The sequence below is a fragment of the Staurois parvus genome, unplaced genomic scaffold (assembly GCF_062004578.1).
Source record: "Staurois parvus isolate SC_StPar_1 unplaced genomic scaffold, SC_StPar_1.0 ptg000153l, whole genome shotgun sequence".
Lineage (NCBI taxonomy): Eukaryota > Metazoa > Chordata > Amphibia > Anura > Ranidae > Staurois > Staurois parvus.
The window spans coordinates 9,724,707-9,738,273 of NW_028317949.1; the positions used below are offsets into that span (position 1 = coordinate 9,724,707).

At 35.1% G+C, this 13,567-nt stretch overlaps 1 protein-coding gene across 2 annotated transcripts in view; it reads right to left on the reverse strand.

Annotated features, from left to right (window-relative positions):
* The window catches only part of CDH12 (cadherin 12), a 1,084,366-nt gene that overhangs the window by 76,736 nt on the left and 994,063 nt on the right, over positions 1–13,567 (reverse strand). For both annotated transcript variants that reach the window (XM_089674839.1, XM_089674840.1), the window contains one exon: positions 5,153–5,272. In XM_089674839.1, the coding sequence (XP_089530965.1) occupies positions 5,153–5,272 (120 nt within the window). The remainder of the gene's footprint in view (positions 1–5,152; positions 5,273–13,567) is intronic.

A 13,567-nucleotide genomic window follows, 5' to 3' on the forward strand; every position in this document is an offset into this window, starting at 1 on the left:
CTCCTCCAAATAACAAAAGCTCTACGAAACCACAAACCACAAAATTATTTATCATTGGGGTCACCCCACTAAATTGATCGTCACCAGAAATTACTCAATCATCACAATCAACAGCCTAGAGGAAGTCTGCAATGTCTTAGGGAGTGGGACATTCTCTCAGAAAGCGACCCACAACATTCTACCGCCACCAGAGCGTCTCCAGAGTGGAACCTGGTCACTCACAAATGCCAAACTAAACATAGACCGTATACATGCAATCTTATCTCATGGTCCCCGCTTAGATGTAATTTCACGTTTAAGCAAGGTGCTGAGGGTACCACACTTACCGAACACAGTAACTGTAAGTATGCCTGCCAATGGCAAGGTCACTTGTTTTGTTTTTGCCCCAAAAGTACTACGCAATTTTTAATGTGTTCAGATCTAGGATAAGATCCTAATTTTTACTGATTTGTTATCTGTTCAGTTATCTGTATTTGTTTATTTTTTTCCTTTTTGTTTCTGCTATCGTGTAATTCCTGATAGTCTAAATGGTTTCAATGTCATGTGCATAAAAATGTATTAACGCTTTAGGGGCCCCTTAGGTTAAGCCCTGATTAAGAGGTAAATATATCTGTTCAATGGGTATTAAAATGATCTCTATTAATGTCAATGGCTTGAATCATCTGGCCAAATGTACAAACATGTGGAAACAGGCATTTAAAGATAAATATGATATACTCTGTGTTCAAGAGTCTCATTTCGTAGATTCGGCCCCTCCTAAATGCGCACACAAAACATTTCCACATGTATATACTGCCAATGCCTCTGAAAAAAAAAGAGGAGTACTCACTGCTATTAGAGATACACTAAACTTTGTTCTTCATAAAAATATCTCAGACCCTGAAGGCCGGTACCTGATTCTTATATGTACAATATATAATACAGATTACAATGTTGTAAATTCATACTATGTTATACTATGCGGTGACTTCAACCTCATAGTTGACAGAAACCTAGACTCAACAAAATCTCAAAAAAAGACTACCCCTTTCTAATAAATGAAGACGTCTATGACGTTTGGAGGTGTCAACATTCAGGTGAAAGAGATTACATTTTTTTTTCGGCTAGACACCAATCTTATTCGAGAATTTACCTTATATTAGTAGATAAATGGCTACTGCAAAATGTTACCACATCAACCATAGGCAATATAACGTGGTCAGACCATGTGCCGATTTCAATTATTATTTTGAATAACCACTTATTGGAACCACACAACCTCTGGTGCATAAATTAGTCCATTATAAAAATCCCCAACAATAACTTGATACTTGAAAAACATCTTGAGGAGTTCTTCCATATAAATTTGCAATCTGTATCAAACTCTGGCACAATATGGTGCGCTCACAAAGCATATATACGTTGTATAATTTTACAAATGTGTGCTAAAGCTAAAAAGCAAAGAAATAAACAGCTTAATGACTTACTACAAGATATTCACAAACTAGAAATGCAAAATAAAGCTCAAGTCAATCACACCACCTCGAATACACTCTCCAGACTAAGCAACGAATTACGCTCCTTACTAATGTACCAATTTGATAGAAGTACGCAAAGATTAAAACTCAACTACTTCTCTAATGGAAACAAAGCAGGGGAATACCTAGCGAATAAGATGAAATCCCTGCATACCAGAACTAAAATACTGTGTCTTATCGACCAGATGGATTTTCCAGCGAATACTAAGGAGTCCTCATCTAATCCAACTATACACTGATGCATTTTCTTCCACCTCATTACCTTTCAAAATCCTACAAGCATTAATCGTAACAATCCCCAAATCAGGTAAAAATACAGACAACCCACAAAATTGTAAGCCTATTTCTTTATTAAATACTGATATTAAGATTTACGCTAACATTATAGCATGCAGACTGACCAATATACTTCCATATTGGATCAAGCCTGATCAGTTAGGCTTTACTAAAGGTAGACAAATATCTGATGCAACCCGGAGACTAATCAACATAATTAATTACGCAGACTTACAAAAAATGCCCTCCTGATTACTTGTTCTGGACACCGAAAAGGCTTTTGATAGGATACACTGGACATGCATGTTCCAAGTATGGCATACATTTGGATTTTCAGGAACAAATATTAATGCTATTTCAGCACTTTACTCAAATTCTTCCACCCAAGTCTATGTATCTAACATGCTATCCAAACTATTCTTAATTACGAATGGTTCCAGCCAGAGATGTCCATTGTCGCCACTAATTTTTAACCTATCATTTGAACCTCTTGGTGAAACTATAAGAAACAGTCCAGGTATACATTGCTTATATATATGTAAAAAAGCCAAAAAACAACGCTCTTTGTGAATGACATCATTTTAACGCTAACTAATCCCTCTATTTCTTTAGCAGCAATTCAACAAACTCTCATACAATTCAGTAATATTTCATATTATAAAATAAATGCATCCAAATCTAATATTCTAAATCTAGGTGTATATCACATTCTAAAAATGCACCTCCAAAACAAATTTCCCTACATCTGGGAAAATGAAGCCATTCCTTATCTTGGAATATTATTGACTAACAAAACCTTTGACCTAGGAACTCTCAATTATTCTAAATTCATTCCAAAAATTCAAACCCATCTAATCAAATGGATAAACATGAACTATCCTGGTCTGGCAGACTGGCCACATTTAAAATGTTTATATTGCCACAGATTTTATATCTATTTAGATCAATTCCAATTCCAAATAAATCTTCATATCTAACAAAACAACAATCTATGCTTAAAAAATACATCTGGGGAAATATGAGACGTAGATGCTCACATAATATATTAATCAAACACAAAAAAATAGGAAGAATGGGATTTGTTAACATTAGGGACTATCACAAAGCATCATTATTAGACCAACTCAAACATTGGTTTATAGTTGAAGATGATACAAAATGGGGTGACATTGAAAAAACTCTAGTCTCTAGTACAGATTTAAGATCCATACTACTAGCAAGCTCATGGCAATGGATTCCTACAAGTAAAACAACACCAACTATACGAGCCTCAATTGAAGCCTGGAAATTCTTAAGCTCCATGCCTATAGATACTCTCCAAATAAGTCCTCTTCCTACACCTAAAACAGCCTTAGAAGTCATAATGCCTTACATAGATATCTCGAATTGGAAACTTAATGGTATAAACACAATACAAGATATTTGTGTTAAAAACGACATAAAAAATTTGTAATTCCTTATGAAAGAATTTAACCTCCTCCCTTCTGAAAAATCAACCTATACACACATCAGTCGCTGCCTATCGAAACATCCAGTAAAAACAATATATATACCCAAAGTATTTTTACAGTTCTATAGCTCCGCTACTCCTAAATCAGGTGGTATAACCCTATTTTATAACTTTCTACAATGTAAATCATAATTTAATATGACTACTCCCTTAATCAAGTGGGAAAAAGACTTAGAGACTGAAATCTCTGATGAGCAGTGGGAATGTGCATTCAGGAATGTGTTTTCAGCTACTAGATGTGTTAACTATTGGGAGCTAATGCACAAAATTTTCACAAGAAGATTTCCTCATAATATCGGAAATTACTGGGATATTAATACAACCTGATCCTACTCTAGCCATTCTTAATATATATATATAGACACAGATCCAATCCATTATCGACTTTTAGTGACACATATTCTTCTAGCATCAAGACTTACCACTAATAGACATAGGAAAATAGACTTAGCCCCTTCTCTAAAGGAAGTCATTGAGCTAGTCCAGACCCACTTCATCTATGAGAAATCTTTAGCTTACCAAAACAATAGAATTACCAAATTTGACAAACCTTGGAAACCCTGGTCCGACTGGTTCAGAACTGTAACCTAAGATATTATTATGTTTAACCTTTTCTTGCATACTCTAAAATGATTCTTTCCTGGAACTAGTAGGATTGTTAGGAATTATTCAATATTTTCTTTTTTCTCTTTGTTAAACTTTACCGCAGCACCTATACTGTGATATTGTGTAGCTTTTCACTGTCCTATTTTTGTTTTTGTTTTGTTTTTTTGTTGTAACTATATTTGTAAAAACAAATAAAAATGTATTATGAAAAAAAAAGATACCCTTTTTTTAAATTTATAATAAACTTACCCAGGCATGTGGCCTGGGTGGCCAGGAAAAGGAAGGCAACAAATATGCTGCCCTAAACTATGCAAGACCACATGAGCTCAACATTGATGGGGTATCTAGCAAGGGGAGTGGCAAAGCTCATGTTGATAGGAACCAGTGGCTCATCTTAACATCATGACCCCCAAAAATTGCTGGGGGTGTGATGAGAGGTCTGAGGGGTGGGTCTTATTGTAATTTGGAAACCCTCTTTAGAATAAAGGGGCCACCTGATATTTGCCCCATAGTACCTCTTGTTACTCTTTCACAAAAAAATGCACAGTAAATAGTAAATAAAAAAAGTCACACCATGTAAAAATAAAACTCCTTTATCAGAAAAAAAACAAAACAAAACAATATAAATCCAACAATAATCATGTTGTCCAGTGATGTAGATGAAAGAAGATCACAATGACGTGATAACCCACTGCACCAAACAATGTAACCCTGATGCTACTTCCCTCACAAATGAAAGATGACAGCAGACAGCTATATGTCAACAAACTTTCCAGGAATCCTAAGTGACCTAATTTTCTTTATATGTCATGACTATACATGGTCAATTACATTACTTAGGATATCTACGGCTAATTTACTGACAAACAGAAGAACTACTGCAAATTACAGACTAATGGCTAACGTTTGTGTAAAAAGCATTAGCTGAGGGTTCAGACAGGCAAACTGTTCAAATATAGCCAGTTTGTTTGAGTAAGTGTAAACAAGCTGGGCTATGGATGGTCTCATGTTCAAGACAAACCCAAAGCTAATCCCTAATTGTGACAATTTATTTCAAAAGCTACCAAGAATTCAGATAAAAAGTCATGTATATAATTGTTAACGTCATCTGGTTTAAAATCACTACTTCCATATTACTGATATGCAATGTGAAACTAAGTAGCCACTTATTCTAACAAAAGATTGTAAGCAGTAAAATATTATTTTGTTATGTTATTATTATTTTGTTATGTTATTATCATACCCGTCTTAGGATCAATAGAAAAATAAGGTTGTCCCTGAAGAATGCTATAAACCACTCTTGCACTGCTTCCATATGTAGGATCATCAGCATCCGTTGCTTTCACCTGAAGTACATAGGCACCTAGAAGTAAAAAAAAAGCAATTTGTTAATGTTTGTCAAAATATATATATATTACTTAGAAATCTGGCAAATTTCCATCACATTGTGTTTTTTTTACTTTAACAAGGCATAGAAATTGTAACAAACAGAGTCAATATTGGTCCAAGGTCTATGTGATTAAATATTAAAAACAAAAAAAAAATAAAATGTTAAGTTGCAGTTGTTCATATGGTGTTCAGGGTTGTAAAAAGTGTAGCATACCACATATTTTAGGTGTTCTGCTCTAAAAAAAGTATACAATTCTATACTAACTACAATTATCAATGTTGCAATTTTTCAGAGCATTTTTCTATTTTTAAATGTTATCTAGTGATTTTTTTTTATATGCAGATCTAAGCAACAGACGTTTGTGTAGGCCCACCTTTCCTTGGCTCCCCTGCAGCTTTGTTTGGACTCTTGGCTTTAGTAGAGAAACTCAATAGTCCAGGCTATGGGGACCATATTCTTCCTATGATGTAGTGATGGATGCCAAATGCTAAGCTGTAGTGCTGTCATGGGGGGTGAGGAGGAAGTTACTATTGCTGTGTAACCTCCAATCGAGATAATTTGAAAAAATCACAGGTCTTATTTTTAAGTAATAAAGCCTTATTATTTTTTATTACTTTTTCTAAATATAATTTTCTTTAAAATAATGTTATCATTAGGTAAGCATAAAGAAAACACAATGCCCTCAGAGATTTTTATTTTTGAAAAGTAAAGCAACTGCCTAGAAGTATATCTGCTAGAAATCCCTTCTCTGTGGACTGATTTGGTTTCTAACTATTTATCATCTGGTTTCACATATCCATCATAGTAACATCATTTTCGTTATAAGTTACTGAGCTCTCTTTGGACAAGCAGATGGCAAGTTTGTGTAATGAGCCCTGAAGTCAGGGAATTCATACCATTAGTAAAGAAAAAAAAAGTAAAAAGGGTTGTACAGAGGATGATTTTCTGGATAACAAAGGCAATAGTAGATATAATTTTCATTTTTGCTCATTGGCAAGTATTTTACATTCAAAAGATTAAAGCAGCTGACAGGTCCAGTTAAGGAATCCCTCATTCAATAAATGCTTAGGTTGTTACTGCTGACTTCCTTCCAAACATACTAGGGGATTGGCTATGATGCTAATGGTATCAATATATCAATACGTCTGAATCACTGACACAGAATATATATGCTGCCTGGAAGTCAGTACTTCACTTGTTGCATACTTGTTTCAGGTTAGTAAATCAGCACTAAAGACAGTGGATTAACATGATTGTAAGGCAAAAGAAATGCTCAAAATACAGTCAGTAATAAAAGCCTGAAAATCTCTCTCATTATTTATTTACTTAAAGGCGAACCTAAACTGCATCTGAGTACCAAAAACTAAAAGCGCTATTTGATTAATTTTTAATATTCACAGAAAACTCCTATCCATGTCTCAAGGGCTTTAAAAAACTGAAACATCATTTATAAAAATAGCCCCTAGCATTTCTGGCTGTGAGTATGAGCAGGTGATTCACATAGCAATTACATCCTGGAATCCATCTGCACTTAGCTCGGGCATACAGGCACAAGCGTATGCTTAGCTGAGAGAACCCCTCCTCTACTCCTGAAGACTCTTGGGATGTATGACACCATTTGCCTAGGCATGAAAATTTTGAAGTAACTAAATAAATGTAAAAAACGGTTTAAAACAAATATATATATATATATATATACACACACAATACGATGAAATTCAATTTTGAAATTTTAAATGCAGCTAGTATAAGTATCTTAATCTCAGTTCGGCTTGGTATCTACCTTCTGCAGTCAGTTATACAGAAGCATGCAAACTGAGAGAGGGTGCTTGAGAACAGGAGCCATCTTGATGTGTTGTTTGCACATGTGCTGACGAGGAGCATGGGGGTTATTTACTAAAACTGAAGAGAGCCAAATCTGGTGCAGCTCTGCATAGAAACCAATCAGCTTCTAACTTCAGCTTGTTCAATTAAGCTTTGACAAAATACTGGGAGCTGATTGGTTTCTATGCAGAGCTGCACCAGATTTGGCACTCTCCACTTTTAGTAAATCAACTCCATGGTGACAGGAAAAGCAATATAAATAAGCAGAGGAATTAACTGCTACTGCTCCTTCACTCTCCACAAATATGCTGGAAGCAGAGATGTGACCTTGCTTTATTGCTTTGTCACAGAAGGGAAAATAAGGTCACCAATCTAGCAGTATAGTTTGGGTAGACTGTCTAAATCTCTGGTTGAGATGGTCAGAAATGCAATCTATTGAGTTGTTTGCCCCTTAGGACAATCCTGAATTTGTGGTTAGGCTTCAATATGCATTGTAAGTGCTTGAAATTAATAAATAAATAAAAAAGTTCAGTAATATCCTTAGGTTACTCTTGTTCTCATTAGAATTTAGCTACCATATTGTAAATTGGGACACTCAACAAGTTTTTTTAATGAAAGATTACTTGGACATTGACTAGAAAAAAATGTAAAAGCCACCCATATGAAAAGTCATTTTCCAATTTCAAATAAGTCACGTTTTTAATTTCCACCTAACATAGTGTATAAATTAGATTTATACAGTAAATAGGTTTAAATACTCTCCAGTAGGGTAAACATTGGGGTTGATTTACTAAAGTCAAATAGAACATGCACTTTGCACATTAATGAAAAAAAAAAAATATGAGTAAACACATACAAGTCCTGTTACAATCAAAGTTCAAAGGTCAGAATGTATGATTAAGTCTAATTGACGAAACATGTCAAAGGGAAGTGACGTCAGACGCACAGCTGAATCGGGAGTGATCGAGCGGCCATTTTGGATCCTGGAAATCTCTATTTGAGACACAGGAGAGAATCTGCTGAGGATTTCCGGAGGTCTGGCTGGGCTGATTTCTTGTTTGATGGCAATTTTAAAGATGAAGATATATGTAAGCAAATAAATAAAGTATATTCTGTTTAAGTTTTTACAGAATTACACTATTGTGGTTCCATTTATGGTTGGCATCGTTTGGAGACTGATGTGGAGAGGAGTATAATACTGTGGCTGTGAAGATCCCTCTGGAGGAACTTATTATATATCAGTACCCTGCCTGGAGAATTACTAAGCTTGTGTTTATATATTTTTTTGGTAAGGGTATCTATTTTGCACACTCTAGAAGTGGACACATTTTTCACAGTTTTTTATCACTAGATTGTTTCACGGGCACGTGTTTACACATCTATTCACTTTACCATATAGTGATCATGAGTGTTTTGTGTGAATCACATGTGTTATGGAATGAATAATTCAAGTTGTAAAGGATAATACACTATGTGCATTTTCCTTTCTTTTTTTGAGGTTTTTTTGGTTTCAGAAATTACTTTGGAGGCTGTCTTCACCTGGAGGTTGATTTTGAGATTTTGAATGACTTTGATATTTTGAAGGACTAATTTATTATTTTGGGACTTGTGTGTTTTTTGTTTTGAGCACTTATTATACCTGTATTTATACTTGGGATACTAAGCATATTTCATAAGATTATCACACTTTTTGGGGTTTAAAGTGTTTATATGCGTTTTGGGGAAGTTTGTGAATAAGGGAAGGGTACACCGTATTTGATTGTCATTATTTTGCACTAGGGGGGTTTATTTGTATTTATACTTGGGATACTAAGCATACTTCATAAGATTAGTACACTTTTTGGGGTTTAAAGTGTTTATATGCGTTTTGGGGAAGTTTGTGAATAAGGGAAGGGTACACTGTATTTAATTGTCAGAATGTACTTGTCCCTTTAAGGGTCAGATGGATGCCAGATTATTCGAGCAATCTTTTGCTGGAATCTTATATTAAATTAGATAGAATCCAACTTAAAATATTCAATAGGTATATGTCTATTATGCCCCAAATATAGCAAATATATTATACACAAATAGTATATATGTTAAGGTTTTTGTTTTATTAATTTATACAATTTTAGTGGGAAGCACAATGATTTTTAAAATTTTCTTTTGAGGACCTGTTGTTGGGAATGTAAAAAAGATTAATGTATTACCTTTAGAAAAAGCATTAGAAGCCAAAAAATACTATGGAGGAAAAATGGTGATGTATGATACCAGCAGAAGATTGTAGAGAATAACCTGGCATCCATCTGCCCCTTAAAGGGGAAGGCCCATATTGACCTATTTTATCCATATGTCTAATGATAAGATGATAGCTTCATGTGGCTGGCAATGGATCACACTGGGAGTCATGTTTATGATATTAAAGTGATTGTGGAGCACAAAACACCAATATAATAAGACTTTGATTGTAACAGGACTTTTATTTGTCAAATTGCAATTATTTAATTAACCAGTTTCTGCCCACCCACATTACTGCGGGCAGCCTGGATGACATATATGTATGCAATCCAGCCGTGGGCACACAGGGTGCCACTCCCATGGCTGCTGTCTCCACTGGACACTGTGGATTGGGGTTCCCAGTACTCATCCACTTTGAGCGGCCAGAGGCGAACATGATCACAGTGTTAACAAATCTGTTCTGAATGAATTTCATTCATAACAGCTGTGATTCCTATAGTGATGCTGTGATTGGTCCACAGCTATTACATGGTACCAGTGGAATCAATCACAGCCCCCTGTACCATGTGATAGCTGTGGGCCAATCACAGCACAGAATAAAAATCACAGCAGTTATCAATGTATACCATTTATGACAGTTCAAAACATTGCTGTTACCATGATTATCACTGTAACCGCAATCAAAGTGTTAAAAAAGAAAAAAAATCTCTGACCCCCCCCCGGAATAGTACAGTGAACCATTCTGTAGGACACTGAACTACTATGCTCTAAGTATGTAGAAAAAAAGGAAAAAAAGGAAGAAAGTTAAACAAAATTAAATTTTAAAAGTTTATATATTTTTTTAACATACTGTCACCAATCAGTATCCCTGATCACTGCAACACCACAGTCATACGATGACACTGTACTGCACTGGTGACAGTGTTTTAAAAAACTGTGGAAAAAAATTTTTTTTATTTAATTTGTTTTCCAAAAAACTGTGAAAAAAAATAAAACTTCAAAAACCTCACCATGCCTCTTATTAAATACCCCAGACTGTCTAATTTTCAAAAAGGGGTAATTCGGGGGGATATTTGTACTGTCCTAGCATTTTAAGTACCTAAAGAAATGGGATCATTACATCAGGATTGATCAGTTTTCAAATATACTGTATATACCTTAGTTTGTAGATGCTATACCTTTCACTCAAACCAATTAATATACACTTTTTGGGATGTAGACATGTAGCAGAATACATTTTGGCATACATTTATGAAGAAGTTTGGTCTTATTGGAAATGTTTTATAACAGAAAGTATAAAATATCATTTTTGTTCAAAATGTTCAGTATTTCTTTTTATTTATATAGCAATAAATAAAAAAACAAAACACAGTGGTGATCAAACACTACCAAAAGAAGACTATTTGCATGAAAAAAATGATAAAAATTAAATTTGGGTACAGTGTTGCATGACCGAGTAATTGCCAGGTAAGGTAGCACCATTACTGACCATTTGGAAACTCGGAAACTGCCCGAGGGCCCGGGGTCAGTAGGTGGCCCCATGAGATGCCCCTGGTACCTTTTTCATAGGCTTTTTTGAGTTTGGGAAAGGACACAGGGGCCCCATGATCCCCTATTGCCCGCATGCCCCATGAGTTGTCAGTCTGCCCCTGAGTAGCACATTGCCGAATAGCAAAAATGGCCTGGTCATGAAGGGGGTAAAACCTTCTGGAGCTCAAGTAGTTAATATGCACATGGTGGCATTATACATGGAGGTTATACATATTGTAGAGAATTTCTAGCACATAGATTGGTTTTATAAATTGTTGTTTACATTTTTTGTGAAATTTTTTATTTTTTTTTTGAAACAGGAAGAAAAGTATTATTATTACAGCGCTGCAATTACAGTAGGTTTTATATATATAACCCTTAGCAAACTTTAACCACTTTACATTTTTTTCCCTGGAGTTCTTAAAATTTGCTCTGCTATTATTCAGTTTGGAGATACATAGTAATTGTTGACACTGCATGACCTGGTTTATGTACAAAACTTTCTTTTGTATTTTTTACAAACTCTTGAAAGAGTTATGGCTTAGAAGTTTGGGAAATATTTCCCAAGAAATCATGTATGGTTGATAAATGTGATCCTTGTGTTCTGAGAATCCAGACACATTGCTCTTAATCAGGTTTTCAAAGCAAAACATGCAGTGATGTATTTTACTTTTGGTCCAGCTTCCTCTTCTGCTTGTTTTTATTTACTGTGCAATAATGAAAGAAATAGCATGAGTCACTGTGCCACCTCATTAGTTTTCAAGTGCCAATGAAAGAAAGGCCTTGATCAGAATCCAGTGCCGTGCTATGTATGCGTCCATATAGTAAGTATCTGACATTGCCCTTGTATGCATTAACATGAAAAAATAAAGCATGAAAATCAAAGAGTAATTTACCATGATAGAAGCATTCTATGAGAAGCTTTTGCTTGAATTATACATAAGACATTTTTCACCTAAGCAGAAGGTTTTTCTATTATATTGTCTTAGTAACCCAAGCCAGCCTGCATGAATAATAATCTTTAGAAACAGACAAAGTGATGCAGCTTTATTCTTCAGTGACTCCAGACAGTGTTGATGCTTTTTTTTATATTCTACACATGGCCATGTCTGTATAGGTTGTTGGTAGATGTTTTATAATTTGGACTTAGATAGCACTTTCTTTTTATTTCATTAATTATTCTACAATCTTTGGAATGTAAATATAATGACAGATTACTAATGTGTCATTTTGGTATGTACACAAATGTTATTATAAATTTTACCTAAGACCCATTTTTGATGTGCCTTTTTTTTCTTTTTTAACATGCCGATTTTGCCATTATGAGGTTTTTTTAATACTCAAGTTTGCATATTCTGTCCGTACTGGATGACTGAATGTTTGATGAGTAAAACTTTTGCCAGTGTTGAACAACAGTTGAGATAAAACCAATGCCTATTGTATTATGTTTATTCAGTATAGACATAGTAACCTCTTCACACACCTCCCTATTACTCTTTAAGTGGGCTTCAAGGCACGGGAGGCACAAACGCTTCTCTATTATGCGACCACTGTTCATGGTTCTTACATGAGTGACATGATTAGGAGCAGGTTTCTCTGACCATGCCATGAACAAGAGCTGTCAGTGACAGCTTTTTTCAGTGTCCTGGGAGTGGACATTGAGCATACTCTCAGCACATGAACTCAGGCTGGCTGGCTGGTGGCTGGGTGTTAAAGCCCACTACCCCTGAGATTATTATATATACATTTCAGTGTTTTACATAGATTTGTATAGTAGTAAGGTATGTTATGAAATGTCTGAACTACAACTATTTTTAGATTCTTTGATTCTACTGACTACTGGATTGCTCTCTGTTAGACTCTCCTCTTATCTTGGAAGAGCTGCAGAAAGTGGTTGCTAGTATTCCTAATAACAAGGCTCCAGGAGTTGATGGGCTGCCTAGTGAGATATACAAAACTTATCAGGAAACTCTGTTGCCTGAACTTTTGGCCCAGTTCCATGAAGCGTTTGAAGTCGCTTCATTACCACATTCTATGAACGAAGCCTTGATAGTTGTATTGTTAAAACAAGATAAAAGTCCCTTACTGCAAGAATCATATCTCACAATTTTGTTACTTACAGCTGATGTTAAATGTTTACCTAAAGTAATCAATTGTTTACTTTTATTGTAAAACGATTTATGCGAATCAATCTGGTTTTATACCGAATAGATCAATGGCTTCCAATATTCAATGTTTGTTGTGTTAATTTTCAGTAATGTCCCTATTTATTATTTTTATTTTCTCTTGGATTCTCTGAGTTTTCCATTATTTGGGACAAGCCAATGCTGATCCCATTAGAGAGTCCCTCCCAGTTGCAGCCTCTTAAATAAAGCTGGCTAAGTCTTTCAAACATTTCAGACTAGAGGTGTTCCTTAATGTGGCAGAATATCCTACAATTCTTTGAATATCTTTCCATTACTGTGTAAAATGCACAAAGTTAGTGCTGTTTGGTGTAAACTACCAATGTCAGTAGTGGAGAGGGTCAACTTGACAAAAATGGTGTGGAAACCCCAGCTCCATTTTATGTTACATAATTATGCAGTTTGGATACCCAAATGAATATTTAGAAAGATAAATACAGTTTTTCAAGAACTCATATGGAAGAATGGGAAGACCAGGATCCATCTGTGCTTTACAGTTTCCTAAGGATGG